Genomic DNA, 20,771 nt, shown 5'->3' on the forward strand with positions numbered 1-20,771 from the left:
CGGTGCATGAGATTTATCAGAGTTGATGGCTATTGGGTCAAGGGCCGTGCGGCTGCAGCCGAGGAGGAGGATGATGAGGAGGAGGAAAATGCTAAGGGAGAGGGTCCATCTTCTCTTGTACCTAGGTCGAGTCCAGTTGATCACCATGTTTCAGAGTTTGAGGTAGGACCCTCGGTTAGAGTACCCCCATTGAGCCGTACCGTGCCTACTTTTAGCTTGGGGGATGATGATATGGGACTGCTGGCTGAGAGAATGGCAGGATTTTTGATATCGAGAGGGAGATCAGATAGATTTTAGTTTCTCTATCGGGAGGAGCGAGCATTTTGATGAGCATTTCGACCACTACACCTTAGTTGGATGATTTAGCTCGAGGGATAGAGAGATTCCATAGCCAACTTCATTCTTCTCTTGAGCTATTTCAAACAGACATCAGAGACTCCAGAGACTTCGTATCTGCTGATCTAGATGGGCTCTGACTTACAGTGGGGGAGATCTTGTCCCAACTTGATGCCATTAGGACTCAGCTTCAGTTTAGGCCCTTCGCATCCAGTGAGCCAACTTTTGTCTAGTCCATTATATTTCTTCCTTCGACATTTTCTTCTCGGATCAGAACTTTCGATCGAGGATGAGGCTGATCATATTTCATCGATCTTGATCTTGAGCTCGATGCCCATTCTCATTGATTTTGTCATTTTGTATTAGGTTACTTAGTTGTATTTTGTAGATTGGATGTATGAGAGCTTTATGCTCATAGACATATATTATGACTCTTATAACCTCTCTTTTTATTATAATTAATAAATGAGGTTATTATCATGGCTCATTTCTTTTTTCTTAAATGAATGAATGACTATTATACTTGAATGAATGCACTATTACTCTGATACCTGACATAGAACCATGAAAAATCTTACTCCTTTTAGTCTATTTTTTTTGATGATGTCAAAAAGGGAGAGAATGGTTTCATTGCAAAGTAGTGTATTATCTATCTAATTTTTTTTAAATTTAAATATTTTTTTAAATTTTTTGCTTTGATACAGTATTTTGCACTGATACACCTCTGATACGCTATTTTTTTTACTCTGATACATCTATTTTATCTTTATTTTGATATTATTTAAAAAATTACTTTGATACATCTATCTTTCTTAAGTACTCTGGTATTTTTGATAATTTTACTTTTACATGAATACCAAAATACCTCGATACATTCATTTTTGATTTTACAAAATACTTTAATTTTTTTTTAATTCTTATTCAAATGGTTTTATCCTTGCTTTAATATCAAAATAAGAAAAAGAGAAAAAAATATTTTATTCACATTTATTGCTCTGATATTAAAAATAAAGAAGAGAAGAATAAAATTCTTTTATGAACCATCTCTGCTTCAATAAGAAAATTTTTTACAAATTGAACACTCTTTATATAAGAAAGGGAGAGATCTTTTTCAAAATGATCAAAATAATTATTTTTATCTATTTCATATAAGAATGGGGAGGATTTTAACTGATTAAGAATAATCCTTAGAAAAACTCTGATACCTTCACAAATGAGTTTCAGCAAAATAAATTAAAATATTAAAATTATTAAAAATATATATCTCATAATTTTTTATCTTTGGCATATTTCTATAAGTGCTTCATAAACTCAAAATTTTTAAGCTTTAAGAACTTATTTTATGAACACTCAAATATTTTATCATCATAAAAAAGGAAGAGATTATTACTCCAAAAATTAATTTTGACGATCGCAAACTATTTGAGAAGATTATTAATATATTTTTTATTTCATTACAATAAAATAGATTATTAGCGATGAAAAATTTTCATCGCTAAAAATATATTTTTATCTCTAATAATATTAACGATAAAATTTTGATCGCTAATATTTCATCACAAATAATTTCATCGTTGATAATATTTTACGATAAAAAAAATTTCATCACTAATAAAAGATGTTTGTGATGAATATTTTTTGTCATTAAAAAAAATTGATGAAAAAATTTAATCTGAAAAAAGGTATTTACGATAAAAAATTTTCATCGCTATTATTTCTTAAAGTTTTAGTGATGAAAATTTTCATCGCAAAAAACTATTTTTGCAATAAAAATAATTCATCACTATTAATTTAATAAAAAAATTATTTTAGAAAAAATTAAATAATATTAGCGATGAAAAAAATTTATCGTAAATAAAATTATTTATGATGAATATTTTTTTGTTACTGTTAATTATATATTTATTGATAAATTAAATTATGTTAGTAAAATATTTTTAGCGATGAATGTTTCATCAAAAATAATTTCTTCACTAATAATTTAGTCATATTTTTAAAAAAAAATTATGAATATATATTTTAAATTTATATGTTAATATTTTTTATAAATTAAAAAAAATTAAAATAAAAAATTTATACAATAAATTGATAAATAAATTTTATTATTTTATTATATTAAATTAAAATTATAAGATATTTGAAATAAAAAAAAATACATCAGTAAGTCGTCAAATATCGACATTTGGAGAACGAGCTGAAGATGGGGAGCGCTCAACGGAGCTCGATCCGACGATGGAGCTCGGATCGGTCTGCTGCTGCCTCATCAGCTATATCATCTACTCCATCTGTGCCATCCACTCCATCATCTGGATCTGAAAGCGCTGATAGTCATCGACACGTGTAGCCAACTCCTGAGCTTATTATCGATCCTCGATAATCTGCTGTCGATCCTTGACAGCCTGCCTCTGCACCTCCATCAGCCGAGCCTCGCACGTAGAATCACTACAAAAAAAGAGGTAATTAACGACATTTTCGTGCCGACGCTTTTGAAAGCGTCGGCAGGTTGCGCTGACCTGCCGACGCTTTTAAAAAGCGTCGTTCTTTAACGACGCTTAAAAGCATCGTAAACTATGTGCGTGTCAACGCCGACGCTTTTAGCAAAAGCGTCGTTAAAAAAATAAAATACCGACGCATTTTAACGACGCTAAAAAGCGTCGTTAGGTTCGTTTAATACCACCCTCCTCCCGTGCCCTAATCTATCTACCGCGCCGCCCCTTTCCTGCATCTTCTCCTCCGCATGCCGACCCGTGCTCCGGTCTTCCTCGCCGCCGTCCTCGAGTTCCTCTCCGCCGCCGTCCTCCGAGGTTGGTCCTTCTCCTTCCTTTTTCTCTTCGCAATGCATTTTTTTAGGTTCGTTTAATAACGTCAAAAGCCGTCAATGAAATGGACTCCTCCGGCGCGACGCTGCGCTGCGAAAATGGCCGCACTCATCCGCAAATCTCCCCTCCGCTTTGAAACCCTCCCTCTGCCCCCTAAACCCATCTCTCGCCTCCCAAATCCGGCTCCAATCTCTTCGATTTTGGGTCGGAGAACCCTCCTGGGCGTTCGGTTCCCGTGCTATTCCTTGCAATCTTTGCCCGATTCTACTTCTAGTGGTGGCTTTTTTCCGGTTAGGGGTCGTCTTGGGTTTGGATTGGGGCCGAAAGGTTGGGATTTTGTTCGGCTTCGAGCGGTTTCGGATGGTGGCTTTGGTTCCGGCAGTGATGATGGTGGTTATGGGGGGCGGGGAGATGGGGGCGCCGGTGACGGATGTGGTGGTGAGAGCGGTGGGAAGAGAGCGGTGACGGATGTGTTTTCAATCTTTGCAAGAGTCAAGTCCCTCTGTGGTTCAGATTCAATGGCAGTAGGATAGATCGATAATTTTGCATCTTGAATAACCATAACGTGTGCAACTTCAGGAAAAGGAAGAAATAGTGTAGAGATTAAGGAGAAACCAGCAAGGTTTTTGTTTAATAATTCTGTTAGTTAGGCAAAATTCAGAAACATATGCAATGTATACATGCCAGGTGTATTATCTTAAAAACTAATGCAAATCTAGGTGACATTTGTTCAACAGTTTTAAAAAAAAAAAAAAAAAAGTCATGAATTGATGAACCAACTACAATGGTACTGTTCTCCCAAAAATCAAATACTAGTATGTTGGTGAACATTGTAGTAGAAGCCTGATTTTTAACATGAAAAGGATGCATAAAACAAAAAATAAGATGGGTGCATGCGTATATATATGTGAAAAACAAATTGAAGATAGGATGCGACTAACAGTTCATTTGTTCTAGTATCTTCAAAGTGACATAATAATTTGTGACCAATATCTATAAATTCATAGGAAAATCTTTTCCCAGAAAAAAAAGTTTGCACCTTAAGCTAACAGGTAAATTTATCATGTAGATTTAAAATAGACTTTAAGTTATTATTAGGTCCATGGAACTTTTCCTTAGTAAGATGAGTCCATGGAACTTTAGACTTGATCCAATGACCATAGTATCTTAAATTATTAAACGGGTGGACCTCATAAAAAGAATATTAGATATTTATTTTTAAAATGTTTCTTTTGAATGAAAAATTTATCCTGTGGTCTCTAACTTTGTTAGAACAAATTCAACATTTATTTTCACCTCCAATAGTTTAGATATAGCCAAGCATTAATATAAGATATTACATATATTACTCTCCGACTTCTCTTCTATTATTTCTTTAGGTGGTAGAAGTGCCAACAATGGAAGAGAGGGAGAGAAGAAAAGCTCGGATACTCAGATACAAGGAGAAGCGCCAGAGCCGATTGTTCTCTAAGAAGATAAGGTATGAGGTTCGCAAGCTCAGTGCAGAGAAAAGACCCAGGTTAAAGGTATTTTGCTCTCTATCTCGCTTATGTTTACCTTAGAGATATACATGTCACACTTAATTTGTTAAGCTTAATTTCTCCTTTGATAATGGTGGGTGGCAGGGAAGATTTGTGAAGAGAAGCAGGCAGGAGATGGACCTTCCATAGCCAAGTGTTCGCCAGGTGTGGAGGAGGGAAGTAGTGATATTTTGTTTTTTGGGTGGACGACAGTGCAAGAATTGTGTACCGTTGGTCCAAACCTCTCTTTTGCTTGTTTCGTTTAAACTTTTCTAGTCATTGCCTCGGCAGTCGACAGTGACCTTACAAACAGTAAATGTGACATCTGACACTCCATAGTTTATGATTCATCCCCCTCCGTTTTCTTAAACTAAAACTTGAAAATTTCCTTCTTGATTTATAGAAGGTGGAAAGCTTTGTACTGTCATTATTCTTGCTCTCGGATAGACAAGTGGGAAAAATAAATTTTTTTACCAGACAAGTGGAGTTTTACCGGATGACTCATACTCATCAGGATGGTACTTTTGTTCGAGATGAGTCGAGAGATTTATATGTACGGCATTGTTAATATTATATTTTTTGCAATGATTTAAATTTAATTTTGTTAGCTATTAATGTATAACTCTTGTTTTCAAAAAAAATACAGGAGAGGGCTACATCTCTCATTGCGGAGCGTGACGACGAGTCCGCAGCATCTACGCAGCAGAGCCGTATCGAGGCCGAGGTATTCACAGAGTTGATGGGACCAGAGCGCTACGGCCGAGTGAGGGGTTATGGAGTAGGAGTCACCCCCACTCAGTTATCTGAGGTTAGTAGATATACGCAGCATGCTGCAACAGATGCTCAGGATTCACGCGTTCGCAGACTCGAGGCGGAGATACAGGAGATTAGACAGAGTCGTGCCGCTGAGATGGAGGAGATGCGACAGAGCCGTGCCGAGATGCAGGCCATGAGGGGACAGATTGATCGCCTTACATCTTTATTAGAGATGTATGGTTCATCTCAGGTAAACACATAATATTAAATATATATTTTTGTATTAATTTAATGATTTATATATTTTATTTATAGATATGCAAATCATGCTTTTGATATATTTTTTGTAGGCTCCTGGCATATCAGGCACCCATCGAGATAGCGGCACGTCACGTGGAGACAACGACGACCATCCGCCTGCAGATTGATGTTATTTTATTTTTGTTGTATTTTTATATTTATTTATATTACTCTTGATTGTAATGGACGATTAGTACTTTATTTTTATTTATATAAAATATTGTCTTTTGGTTTGATTAAATTTTCTATTTCAGCTTGCTTTTGATGTGAATGATGGTGATTGTACAGGTGTGAATGTGAATGTGGTGATTGTACATGTTTATTGTATTGTACAGGTGATGTGAATGATGGTGATTGTACAGGTGTGAATGTGAATGTGGTGATTGTACATGTTTATTGTATTGTACAGGTGTGATATGATTTCGTACAGGAATGTATTGTATTATTTTTTTTTTAAATAATATTTGTATTTTTTTTTTCCTCTTAAAACCTTTAACGACGCTTATAAGCGTCGTTAAATTTGTCTTTTGCGACGCTTTAAAGCGTCGTAAATATTTACATTAACGACGCTTATAAGCGTCGTTAAATTTGTCTTTTGCGACGCTTTAAAGCGTCGTAAAGATTTACATTAACGACGCTTTAAAGGTCGTTAAGACAAATTTAACGACGCTTTAAAGCGTCGTTAATGTAAATATTTACGATGCTTTAAAGCGTCGTTAAAATTTAACGACGCTTTTACAAAGCGTCGGCGATATTCGTCCCCACTCTTGCATAGTCGACGCTTTGCCGACGCTTTTCGAAGAGTCGTAAAGCCGAATAGCGACGCTTTAAAGCGTCGTTAATGACCATTAATAGCGTCGTTAATGGCCATTTTTCCTGTAGTGAATGGATGTCCACCCTAGATATGCATGTGGATGAGGGAGCAGTGATCTCATACCCTAGATCCCTAACATAACAGGATCTCATACCGAGCACCCGTTCATAGATCTCATCATCTGTGGGTAAGTTCGAGCCCTCAGGGATAAGCTAGGATCTAATCTCTATCATACGATCTTGAAAATTAAAATTATAGTTATTTTAATTTTATAATAAAAATTAGATTGTGAATAAAAAATAATTGAAAAAACTTACAAAGAGCTCTTGGTGCCCCATCGTCCACTCCCCCGACCGTCGTTGGTGGGTCTGTTGGTAGATATCGATCCTACAAGGAAGCTCGCCACTCTCAGCATCTCTCTGTAATTTGAGAATTAATTAGAAAAAAATTCAAATAACTAGAGAATTATATGCTAATTAGAAATTAAAAATTACCTACCATGTGCTCTATGTGACGAGCAAACGATCTCGAACCCCCATAATACGGCACGATCCGTCTCACCCGATTCGCTGCATTTTGGGCACATCGTCTCTGTAAAATTATCGATAAAATTAGTAGATAAAAAAATTAATTTAAAAATAAATGATTAAGTTATTAAACTATAAAATAAAAGTTTAGATGTGTAACTTGATATGTCAGATCTTTGTACTGCTGGCATATAGTAGTTCAATCATCTATGGTGATGCTGTCATAGGGCTACTGCCACACTGCCTCCTCCCCATGATCCTGCACCACCCGATACCAATGCTGATGCATGTGATGGCGATAGTCCTTGAAACACAGCGATAACTGAATGTCGATGGCTCGCCTCACACGATCCTTCTCAAAATTAGCAATATCAAATACACCCTGCCAATAACAAATATTAGAAGAATACTATGCACATTAAATATTCATAATATAATTTATTTTGTCTATAAGTAGGTATAGAAAATCTCTCTCTGAGTCGGTAGAATGTGACGCCAATCGAAGAGCGTCATGAGGGCATAACTGCGGCATATGATGTCCAACTTAATCTGCCATAGGTCACACCATCTCCTAATGGGTCTGGTGTAGCCGGCCGATATCTCGATTCAGAGATGCTGTCCCGGGTGCTCGCATCTCCAACGCTCCAGAGTGAAGTTCTTCGATGGACCTCGCCCTCACCTCACCATCGATGAGGACTCACCTGAAACAATAATAAATAAATCATTAGTATGATCCAAATAAAAGAATCAAATTTTATTATATATAAAGTATAATAGTTAATACCATCAAAACCCGCCTCACTAGGACCTGCCGGTGCAAGACCCTCTAACAGTGAAGCCGGTGCGGCAACAAAGATCGGTGGAGGTGCCTTAACCTCTGAGGCATCTACAGAGAGCTGTGAATGCGAATATCGTCGTCTGTCTCTTGGTGCCATATCTGCAGGAATTGAGAATAAATAAATATAATATTGAATAATAATAGTAGAAATTAAATAATATTCTAATAAATATAATTATATCGCATATCATTATTAGAAGATAAAATTGAACGAATAATATAAATCTACTCATCAATATTTGTTTCTTCCTTGATGTGTAGATCTTCGTCCGAATCACAGTAATTGATATATGTATCATCTTCTATCTCATCGTCATTTATAAACTAATCGTCACCCTTCGACTCATCAAGATTAAATACAAAATCAGCTTCAACTTCATTGGACAGAGGATCAGCCCTATTCAAAGGTGCCGTTACAAGTTCTTCATCAACCAAAAGCTCGGCTAATGTTTGTTCTTCTTGTTGAAAAGCTTCCTCTTCATGTAAATCCAAATTTTTATCCATCTCTAATCGAGTTGGTATGTCATATACATCTCTAGGTGTTATTTTTTGTACAATATGTCAATTACCTCGATACTTTAGATCCTTCAAATATATTACTTGTTTCGCTTGAGTTGCTAATATATATGGCTCATTTTGGTACTATGTTCGTGCAAGATTTACACTGATAAATTATGAATCGATATGAATATCGATCTTTTTATTACTAATATCCCATCATTCACACTGAAATAAAAATACAGAATTACTGGATCCATACTTTAGTTCTATGATATCTACCAGTACACCATAATAATCAATCTCTTCTTCTCCTTCATATCCTGTTGTAGCAATTTTACTATTCTGAGTCCATCGTTGCATCTCAAGCTTCTTTGTATGAAATCTCATTCCTCTAATGATACAGAATGTGTAGTGATTAACCCTTCGATCGGGATCACATGCTAAATCATGCCACTCGTCGATCTCACTCACTTCTTTATTGAAATACTTATGTTTCATCTACATCATAAGATAAAAAATTATGTTGGTTTAAATAATATTATTTATAAGTAAATAAATAACGTATCACTAATGCATCTTACAAGATCACCAAACTATTTTGCAAATTTTCTCTTATGTCGATCATCGGCATCCGTATTATTCTCTCTATATAGTATACTCTTGTGCTTACTGCAAGAAGTTATGATTTTTAATTTTATATCGATATAAAAATTTTTTTAGAAATTAAATAGTATGGTAAGATGATACTTACTCAATAAAATTTTTAATTTCTTCATAATTATTTAGAACGTAAAAATATACTTTGGATAGCTCGTTCACGTCCATAAATTCATATCTCCTTGCACCAGTAGATCGAACCGTTTGTTTAAATATAGACAACATTGGTTCATTGTCACCCTATTCACAGTCTGCATTACGATCTACACGATTGAATCTTGTTTCGATATCATCAAGATATATCGAACAGAACGTGACACACTCAGTAGCTATATATGCTTTCGCTATAGACCCTTCAGGCCTTACTTTATTGCGCACATATTTTTTTAAGATATACAAAAATCTATAAATAAAAATAAATTTTAATTTTAGAAATATATTTACATCTTATAATTGATATGATAAAGTATGTATAATTTTTTTACCTTTCAATAGGATACATCCATCGATAATGTATCGGTTCGACCAAAAGAGCTTTCTTTGGAAGATGAACAGTCAGATGCACCATAACATCAAAAAATGATGGTAGAAAAATTTTTTCTAACTTATAAAGAATGAGTACAATATCTTTCTTTGATCTCTCAAATAAGTTAATCTTTAATTTTTGAGAACACAGTTCTCAGAAGAACACTCCCAGCTCAATCATTGCAGTTTGACTATCACCACCCAAATAATCATGCATGACCACAGGAAGCAAACGTTGCATTATCACATAGGAGTCATGACTTTTCATGCTGGAGATATTATCATCGTTGTTCCTAACACACCACGATACGTTTGAAGCATATGCATCAGAAAACTTTACGATTTTGAACCATCCACAGAAATTCTTCTTTTCCTCTTCAAATAATGAATAACATGTGGGTGGCATAAAAAATCTCTTGTCTCGACGAACTAAATGCAACTCCGATCGAATTTTCATTTTCTGCAAATCAAGATGAGCTTTTGTACCATCTTTTATTTTTTTTGAAATATTCAATACAGTACCGATGATATTATCAGAAATATTCTTTTCAATGTGCATTACATCCAGATTATGATAAAGTAGTAGTTGCTTCCAATGCGGTAGTTCAAAAAAGATGCTTTGCTTCATCCAATTCAGCTTAGCTTCAGTACGCTTCTGCTTGCGACTATCTGATATTTTTTCAAATTGGACGTTTCCAATGACTTCAAGTTGTTCTAAAATTTTTGCTCCACTTAACTCCTTAGGTGGCGGATGCCGATCGAATTTGCCATCAAAATATTGATTATAACGGGTCCTCCAAGAATGATTAGCAGGAAGAAACTGTCGATGACCTATGAAACATATTTTCCATCCATGCTTTAAATGTAAAGAGGATGCATCCCTATTGCATATTGGACATGCAAGATATCCTTTGGTGCTCCATCCAGATAAATTGTCATATGCCAGAAAATTATTTATGGTTCATAGAATCGAAGCATGCAACTTAAAATTACTTCGATTCACAGAATCATATGTTTGTACTCTATTTTCTTATAACTCCTTTAGATCATCAATTAAAGGTCGTAGATATACATCAATTTCATTGCCTAGTACTTTTGGATCCAGAATCAATAGTGATACAAAAATAAATGGTTCTTTCATACACTTCCAAGGTGTCACATTTTATACAACTAGCATCACAGGCCACATATTGTAAGAGGTACTCGGATTGCCAAATGGATTAAATTCATCTGTCGCTAGATCAAGCCGAATATTGCACAGGTCACTTGCAAAGTGCGGATGCTTTGCATCAAAATCTTTCCACACTAAAAAGTCGGCTAGGTGGCTAAGTATGTTCTCCTCTGGAACTTGCTGCTCATAATGCCATCTTATTTCTTCAGCTGTCTTTGTAGACATATATAATCTTTGAAGTCTTGAAATCAATGAAAAAATCTTAAAATCTTTTGAGGTATCTTCTTTACTTTCCTATTATCGATTTTGTATCTAAGCTCATCGCATTTTGAACATTCAGTTGCCAACCTTTTTAGATATTCATCTAACAACAAACACAAAATCATTAACAACCAAAATAAAGTTTAGTGGTATTTTGAATCCCAATCTGAATTTCAGATCGAATCGCATTTCGAATTCCAGCTAAAATCCTGACTCGAATCCAGATCCGGATCACTTGATACAAAATGTATAATCCTATCATTTTCAAATCATTACTAACAGGTGTGGCCCTATCCCTTTCAGAATAGTAATAATCTCATTATTGTTATTAGTGGATATTTTATCTCATTTTTATGAAAATTTTTGCAGCATCTCCCCATGGTTCTCCAAGTATAAGATGTGGATATGGTGCCTACGTACCCTATCTACCATATATCCAGAGAACAATGGACAGATAACTACTGAATACCACATAATGAAACAAAATATCAACTATTGACAACAATAATATTATTACTTTTCTAAAAAGCTCGAATACGGGACATCCAAGTTTCGATCTTGATGAAGATCGAAACTTGAACGAAAATCTATGGCTCAATATAATTTAAGTACCATCTTTGAACGTGCATTCGAAGATGGATTTTTAATTTATCAAAAAAGAATAACTTCATATTGAAATTTCTTCATTAAAAATTTCAATAATTTTTTTTAAAAATAAAAATATTTTTTTTATTTATAATTTCAACAGCATACAAAACAGCACATAAAATAATTTAATTATAACAAGTAATAGCAATCTGCATTGTATTAGTAAAAAAATAATTAGTCAAATAATTAAATAATTTCAACAATAACACTAAAAAATAATATACAACAATTATAATAATTTCAGCATCATATTTTATCCTCACGAAGATCTGACTTGACCCGCCCCATCACAACCCCACCTGCCCTAGCCCGACCTGGTGCGGACCGGACCAGACCCGACTTGGTGCGGATTGAACCAGACCCGACCCAACTCGACCCACCCTGACTCCACCTACCCTGCCCCAGCCTGACCTGACTCGACCCGACCCGCCCTATCCCGACCCAAATCAGAACCGACCTGGTCCGGACCCTACCATCCTCGACCAGCCCCATCTCGGCCCGACCCACCCCAGCTCGATCAGACCCGATCCGGCTCCACCTGACTAGCCCCAACCTGACCAGACCCTGACCTGACCCACCCTGCCCTGACTCCACTATCCTCGATCCCAACTTGACCTGACCCGACTCCTCCCGACCCGCGCCAGCCTGACCCTCCCCATCCCAGCTCGAACCGAAATCAAACCGGCCAGGACCCTACCATCCCCGACCCACCCCAGCCCGATCGGACCTGACTCGGCTCCACCCGACCAGCCTTAGCTCGACCTGACCTACCTTGCCCAGGCTCTGTCGTCCCTGGCCCCAGTCCGACCCGACCCATCTCCATCCGACCCGTGCTAGCCCAATCGGATCCGGCTCGACTGGCCCCATCCAGGCCTGACCCACACCAACCTAGGCCCGACCCATTCGAACCCATGTGTGCCCGACTCGCAGGCCCCGCGACCTGCATGCCACGCATGCTTGGCCCGCCCTCCCTGGCTCGCCGTCGTCGGCCCAACCCATAGGCCCAAGCACAGTCGCAACCCAACCCCATCCCGGCTCACCGTCGCCTGCTTCAGCTCCGACTCGACGGCCCCGACACCTCCCTGGCCCACCGTCATCGGCCCCGGCATGCCCCGGCACGCAGGCCCCGACATGCGGGCCCCACGTGGCCGTGGTCGGCCATCTTGGCCCAGGTGCACCATCCCCGGCTCGTCGGCCGCATGCCGTTCCCCGTCCCCGTCCCCAGCCTGAACCCATCGCCCTCCCCAAAAAAAGAAGGTTCGACGTCGCCAGCTCCGACTCGCCAGCCACGGCCTCGGCCCGTCACTAGCCCCACATCGTCGTCCCCGGCCTGCCGTCGCTATCGCAGCTTGCAGGCCCCATGTGGCTGTGGCCCACCGTCGCTGTCGCGGCCCACAGGCCCCATGTGGCCGAGGCCCACCTTTCCAGCCCAGGCACACTATCCCCGGTATGCCGGCCCCGGCACGTTCCCCGTCCCCGGCCAAAACCGACCCCCCAAAAAAAAAAATAGAGATGAAGTCAACTCACCTTGGCAGCGGCGGTGGTGGCGGTGGAGGAAACTGGAGGCACGTGGGACGTCGGGGGGGAGGAAGCTCGCAGGACGGGGAGGAAGCCGGACTGCCGGGGGGGAAGAGAAAGAAAAATGAGTTTTCGATGGGATTTGATGGGATGCGGGGTATTAGCGACATAAATTTTCATCGCTAATAATCAATTTTCATCGTAAATAATTCGAACAAAAAATATTTGTAATGAAAAATTAATTTTCATCACTAATAATTTTCATCAAAAAAAATTTTACTGAAAAAATTCAGTCCCCAAAAAATATTATTGACGACAAAAATTTTTTATTTCATCACTAATTGCATAATTAGTGATGAAAATTTCTTTCATCGCTAATAATTAATAAAAAATAATTTTTTATTAAAAAAAAAGATTTTGCTGACCAAGTCTTGTTCGTCGTATTATTTTCTTCCATTCATTTTTCATTCATCTCTTAGCCACAATAATGTAATAATATATATATATATATATATGTGTGTGTGTATATATATATGTTAGATGTGCACTTTAGATGCCAGATTGGCTGACACATTCTTATACAAATGTAAGGATAAATTTATAATTTTGATTATAAATAAATAAAAAGGGTTATTCTACTATCACATTGTGTACATTATGTTTGTGATACATCCTTTGAGTTAGTAAGAATGTTAATTCATATTTTTAAGAGTTGAAAATTTAAGGCATGAATTTACATAACTAACTCATAAACAGCTCCTGACCATAGGATCGTCACGAAGATGGTGATCGATCTAAAAAATTGGTGTACGATTGCTTTCTTAGGATAGATGTGTCTTGAGTCTACGGTGTGAAGACACCGGAGTGAGAGTACAGATATTCATTGAGAACGAGAGTACTGAGCGTGACCACCTCGAGCAGTCATAAGGAAGTCTACCTTCTCATCGATGACTAGCTCGATGCTGCAGCTGTGTGTCTAGTTCTTTGACCTGAGGTGCATCGATAGTTCACCTTGAGTGTGTTATAGTTTGACTACACTATAACTCGATCTCCTAGCCATTCAAAATTTTGAGATGTATGTTGGCTGTAGCATATTCATTGTAGGAACCAGATGGCACCAAGATGGGATCTATCAACCTCGGTAGATGAGAGGAGTAGTCCTATGATGATCGAAAGATCGAGTCCTTAAGCCCATGGCCATGGCAGAGTGAAATAATGGAAAAGAGTTTTCCATTGAGGTTTCACATCAGACTCGGATCGATCGATTGATTCATATGATTGATGTTGGATTTGACGAGTTCACCTTAACCCTAATTCAGTCGGGACTCATGATAGAAGAACTCAATCACACAGGTAGCTGCACCGAGAGGTTCATCTCCATTTCTGATGGGTTGCCACCATATACTGCTAGGTGTCATTGATGGATTTTGAGAGCAATTAGAATGATCTTGATGATCGATCATTCTAATTGTCTGAATCAGAAGAGTTCTGGTCCATCGAAAGGAGTTTCGATGATGTCGATGATGAGATTACGACATGTCTCATTGTCATACAGAAATGAACCTAACTGGGTCATACAAACAAGAGTTAGGGTCTGGATGTTATCAATTGAGCTAGCCCAGTTCGATTGATTTAGATTAGATCCAATTAGGTTCAAGAAAATTGTGCTAGCACATGATTGAGCCTAACTTTCTCCTCGTGTAATCTTTTCTATCTCGACTGAGCCAAATATGATTTGGCTCACCCAGAGAATCTTGAGAAAGTTTCTCTCAGTCTGACTGGAGCCAGTCTAGCTTAGAAATATTTTGTCTTAATTCATGAGATGAATTTAAGACAACACCTGCCAATTTCTGTCACCTGCCATTTCTGTTTTAGGACATCGGTCAAACGTTGACTTATGGATCTTGAACTGAAGGTCACTTGGCAAGAGGTCATTGGAGAGTTTTTGTGGAGTGTCCACCTGCTAAATTAAGTCTCAAAGTAGGTGCCAAGATTAGATTGGGCGTGCGCCCCAAGTGGATAAGGATAGAGTCCCATGAGATGAGGACTCTATGCCTTGATCGACTCAAACTGTTGGGCACCAATCTCACTATTTTTATCTAGTGTTGGCACCAACAGTAGGAGGGTTTGATGGAGTTTTTATCTGATATGATCAGATAACATCACTCCACCAATCAAAATTTTTTTCAAAATTAATTAGAATTTTCTGATTGGTCGAATGATGTGGCACTGCATGGTGCAGCAGGGTCTATTTAAACCTTATCTGTGCCTAGGGTTTAGAAAATCTGCTCAATCCCCAGCAAAAGCCTAATATCCCTCTAGTTCTCTACATCCTCTCTGGTTCTCTCTCTCCCCTCTTCACATCCAAGAGGTTGGGCATCCATCTGGTACTTGTCCAAGGCGTGGTGGCTCCATGATCAGAAGGCTATAGGGATTTGTCGAGATGCTGCTGCTCCAGCTTCAGAAGATCTTTTGAAGATCTTCCAGATCAGATTCAGATCTGATTTTTGGAGCAGAGATTTACAAGGAGAAGATGATCTAGATCCTACTTGAGTGGATACTGGTAGAGGCCAGATGACTAGTGGCTATTTTTGAACCTCGGACATTGCTGCGATCATCTACAGGATAATCTAGTTATCCTAGAGGTATTTCTCTAATCTTCAAGTTTTAGATTTAATTTTAGATTAAATATTAGATAATAAGAATCAGATCTAATAGATCTTAGATCTAAAATATCATAGGATAATTTTTTTTAAAAAATATTCCATCCCAGATCTCATTAGATCTGGAAGATCCTACAGGGAAAAAGATAGTTTTTCCTTCAACTGGTTTCAGAGCCAGGTTGATGGCTCTATTTCAGATCTAATTTAGATTTTATTTTTATTTTTATTTATTTGATATTAATAGATTTTAGATGTCACATCATATATGATACGATCTAAAATCAAAAAAATTTAAAATTAAATCTAAGTAGATCTAACATGTATGAGATGCATGACTAGACTAGGAGTAGTTTGATCTATGAATAGTCTTATAGTTTTATGTTTTAATGTGATTAAAATATAATTTAGATCTAATTTATTTTCTATTTTTTTGATATTATAAATATTATATTTAGATCAAAAAATAAAAAATAAAATTTTAATTAATTCATAAGATTGATCTGTTGCATGCCTAGACTAGTTGTAGAATTGTTCTAGTAATTGTCTAGAATAGATTTTATATTGAATAGTTCAATTTAAATCTTATTTTTCAGATGTTACATGTGATGTATCAGATCTGAAAGCATGCTAATTAGATCAGATTTTAATACATGAGATGTATGCAAAGCATGTATAAGTTAGATCTAAAATTATATATTTGATATGTAACTTAGATTTAACTAGTTTTGTAGTTAAATCAATATTTCTGATTAAGATGTTCCTCATTGCCATCCGATCATAAGAACAAAGTAGGGTTTAAGACCCTCTCCTCTCATTCAATGGGGTGTTCTTATGACGTGTAGGGATGCTGCGCATTCATCCTTAATCAGAAATTAAAATTTACTTTTCTGCAAAACCCTAGATCTTGAAATCCTAAGATTTATTTACATATTTTATTTATGAACCCAAGACTTAATTAATGAATTAAGCTTATGAAATTAAATTAGATCTAAAATTGAAAATTTTAGATCTAAGTCATTTTCATAAAATTAAGTTCAAGCATGGGTAGCTCAATTAGGTCTAGCGGTTGATCAAATCGAATCAAAAATTGGTTAGGTGGGATCATCAAAGCTAATAATTGACCAGCCTAATCGGATTAAGTCTAGGTCAAGGTCGAATCACATTCATATGTGACTCGATCAAGTTAAGACCTAATTTGGCTCAGTGGTTGGAGCCTGGATTGTAGGCTAACCCAATTGGTTCTGGTTTGATAATTTGGTGTCTAAGGTAAGTTGGGCAGATGCGATCGAATGGTTTTTAATTGGGAGCTATTCGACTCGAATGCGTTCTTGGCATATACCTCCCACCGGTCTCACTTACCTGGCCATATGTGTCGATCCAGTTCTGATTTGAGGTGACTAACAATTCGAGCTAACTCATGCCACTAGGTTAGTCATAATTGTTATGACTATGTCAAGTCAAGTTTAATGAGACCTAAATCAAATTCTCTAAGAAAATATTAAGTCTAAGGTCTTCCACCATTGTGGATGTGCGGGCTCTTTTTGAGGTTGATTGTTCTCGGTTGGTTACAGTGGTTCAGTTGCTCCAAAAAGATGTAACCATATCCATTAGGCATTGGATGCTACGGATTAGAGGATAGGTTATGCTCAATATTCTGGATACGGTGAGGGACTCAATTAGGAATCTAGTTCATGCAAATGGTGGGTCTGACTTAACTAAGGATTGGAGCAATATTTCGGACACGGTGAGCTTCATGAATTAGAGATCAAATTTTGGGTGCACTATGATTAGAGAATCATTGGACAAGAGTTGTCCACTCATCAGTTGATCCATCACCAATAACTATTAGGTGAGGTGGTGAGCCAGTCGGTGAGACCGCACCACCCACTAGAAATCACTAATCACGGAGATTTTCACATCTCTACCTAGAGAGTGTAGGGATCTGAGAAAATAGTGGGAGCCTAATTTATTTAAAAATAAAATCTCTAAATAAATTGGTTAAGTCTGATTACAAAATCTAACTAGAAACTTTTGACTCTCTATAGGAAACATGTCTGCGTCCAACCCTCTGATCAAAATACTAGACACCCACAGATTGACTGGACCCAATTTTAAAGACTGGTTGAGGAACTACAGAATTATTTTAGATTTCGATAAACTGACTCATATCTTGGACTAGGACCCACCTGCCATGCCAGCACGTCCGAATGCTGAACAGAGAGCATCTCTGAAAAAGTGGACGGATGAAGATAACAAAGCCAGGTACTACATGTTGGATGCAATGTCTAATGACTTGCAGTACCAGCATGAGAATATTATGACTATCCCCCAAATATTGGCTCACCTACAAGAGTTGTTTAGTGAACAAAGTCACGCAGTCAAGTATCAAGTCTGCCAAAGATTTTTTAAGGCTAAAATGCATGATGGGCAGTCAGTCCAAGATCATTGTTTGACAATGATCAAGGACTTTGAGGAGCTTGAGAAGCTTGATATCATCTTAGATAAGGATTTTCAGATTAATGTGATCCTTCAATCCTTGTCTGATGCATATGGTCAGTTCATCATGAACTTCCATATGCATAAGATGCAGTGTACCTTGGCTGAGTTAATGAACATGTTGGTTACGGCTGAGCTTTCTTTGAACGGTTCAAAAGACTCAGTCCTTACTGTGGAGCAAACTTCTTCCAAGAGAAAGTCTTTTGGAAAGAAGAAGTCTGCAAAGAAGCAGAAGATGGATGGAAAGAAGAAGAAGATGGAACCGAAGAAGAAGGCTGCTGAAAAGAAAAAATATTTTTACTACAATTCAGATGGCCATTGGAAGCGAAACTGTCCTCAATACCTGACCACCCTGAAGAACAAGAAGGATGGTCCTTCTGGAGGTATGCTCGTTATAGAATCTAATCTTACAGTTTCCTCTGCATCCAGTTGGGTACTTTACTCTGGTTCTAGTGCTCATTTATGCACTTCTATGCAGGGTCTTGAGGAGAGCAGGAGGCTAAAGGATGGGGATATGATCCTACACATCGAAAATGAAGCAAGAGTTGCTGCTGTGGCTGTGGAAACCTACCCTCTATGATTACCGTTAGGATTAGATTTAGTTCTTAGAGACTGTTATTATGTGCCTGTAGCAAGCAGAAATTTGATTTCTATTTCATGTTTAGCACAAGAAGGCTATGTGATTAGCTTTCATAAGAACCATTGTAATATATTTTATGAAAATAATAAAGTTACAAATGATTTTCTTATTAATGGTTTCTATTAGCTATATATTGATGTATCTGTATTTAATATCGAGTAAAATGTGAATGCCATAGGAATTAAAAGGCCTAGAGATAGTCTAAATGATAGGTATCTGTGGCACCTAAGGCTAGATCATATAGCGGAAGACAAGGTTAACAAATTGGAGAAATCCGGGCTATTGAGTCCGTTGACTTTCGAGTCATATCCAGTTTGTGAATCATGCCTTCGAGGCAAAATGATCAAGCTCCCTTTTGTAAGACATGGGGAAAGGGCCACAGACCTACTTGCCCTAGTACATACAGATGTGTGCGGCTCATTTGATGTGCCAGCTAGAGGCAACTATGTCTACTTCATTACCTTCACCGATGATATGTCTAGGTACAGGTATGTATTTCTAATGAAACACAAGTTTGAAGCCTTTGAAAAGTTCAAAGAATTCAGACATGAGGTAGAAAACAAACAGAAAAGCCCATTAAGGTTCTTCGATCAGATCAAGGAGGCGAATACCTTAGTCGAAAGTTCCTAGACTATCTTAAGGATAATGGCATAGTCTCTCAATGGACTCCACCTGGAACGTCACAACTCAATGGAGTTTCAGAATGGAGGATTCAGACCCTATTAGATATGGTCCGTTCCTTGATGAGCTTCACAGACCTCCCTGAGTTTCTTTGGGGACATTATCTCATGACAGCAATGTATGTATTGAATAGGATTCCCTCTAAAACTGTTCCTACTACACCGTATGAGATATGGCATGGTAAGAAGCCAAGTCTGAGTCATCTCAGAATTTGGGGTTGTCCGGCTCATGTCAAGAGACAGCAGGCAGACAAGTTAGAGTTTAGGTCTTTTAGAGCTTGGTTCATAGGATATCCTAAAGAGTCATTAGGATACTATTTTTATATTTCGGATGATCACAATGTGATTGTGAATCGACATGCTATTTTTCTTGAAAAATAGTTTATTCAAGATAGTGGCATCGGAAGAAGAATTAAGCTCAAGGAGAATATCTCCCAAGAGCAACGAGCTAAAGAACCTGAGGAACCCAATCAATTAGAACCAGTCCTAACACAACCTCTTCCACCTCGTAGATCGACTAGGGTTTTCCATCCTCCTGAAAGGTACTTAGGTACTATACAAGAGGATGTAGAGGAAATGTTCCTCACAAGAAATGGAGCTCATGTTGATGACCCCAAGACCTGTGACGAGGCGATATTAGATATCGACTCCGAGAAATGGTTAGAGGCAATAAGATCAGAAATAGACTCGATGCACTCAAACCAAGTCTGGACCTTGGTAGATCCACCTGAAGGTATTGTACCTATTATGTATAAATAAATCTTCAAGAGAAAGATAGGTGCAGATGAAAATGTGGAGACATTCAAGGCTAGGCTCGTAGCGAAAGGTTATAGTCAGCGCGAAGGCATTGACTATCAAGATACCTTCTCGCCCGTAGCTATACTAAAATTCATCTGCACATTGCTTGCTGTTGCAGCCTATTTCGATTATGAAATATGGCAGATGGATGTGAAAACAGTATTCTTAAATGGATATCTTGAGAAAGATATTTATATGGAACAGCCACTTGGTTTCACATCCAGTGATGATGATCACAAGGTCTGCAAGCTGCAAAGGTCCATTTATGGACTTAAGCAAGCATCTCGGAGCTGAAATACTCGT

At 37.8% G+C, this 20,771-nt stretch overlaps 1 protein-coding gene across 1 annotated transcript; it reads left to right on the top strand.

Annotated features, from left to right (window-relative positions):
* Window positions 1-5,156: 5,156 nt before the first annotated feature.
* On the top strand, window positions 5,157-5,972 carry LOC140851034 (uncharacterized). The gene is made up of 3 exons (XM_073242364.1): window positions 5,157-5,228; window positions 5,322-5,681; window positions 5,782-5,972. The coding sequence occupies exons 1-3, from the start codon at window positions 5,172-5,174 to the stop codon at window positions 5,857-5,859; spliced, it is 495 nt and encodes a 164-aa protein (XP_073098465.1). The 5' UTR covers window positions 5,157-5,171; the 3' UTR covers window positions 5,860-5,972.
* Window positions 5,973-20,771: the final 14,799 nt, after the last annotated feature.

This window comes from Elaeis guineensis, chromosome 8 (genome assembly GCF_000442705.2).
Source record: "Elaeis guineensis isolate ETL-2024a chromosome 8, EG11, whole genome shotgun sequence".
Classification (NCBI taxonomy): Eukaryota; Viridiplantae; Streptophyta; class Magnoliopsida; order Arecales; family Arecaceae; genus Elaeis; species Elaeis guineensis.

What these genes read in the sequence shown, in the direction of transcription:
- LOC140851034 (XM_073242364.1), top strand. Translation starts at nt 5,172, where the DNA reads ATGACTCATACTCATCAGGATGGTACTTTTGTTCGAGATGAGTCGAGA. An exon ending in ATGAGTCGAGAGATTTATAT is followed by an intron (nt 5,229 to 5,321) that starts GTACGGCATTGT and finishes AAAAAAATACAG; the next exon opens with GAGAGGGCTACATCTCTCAT. An exon ending in AGATGTATGGTTCATCTCAG is followed by an intron (nt 5,682 to 5,781) that starts GTAAACACATAA and finishes TATTTTTTGTAG; the next exon opens with GCTCCTGGCATATCAGGCAC.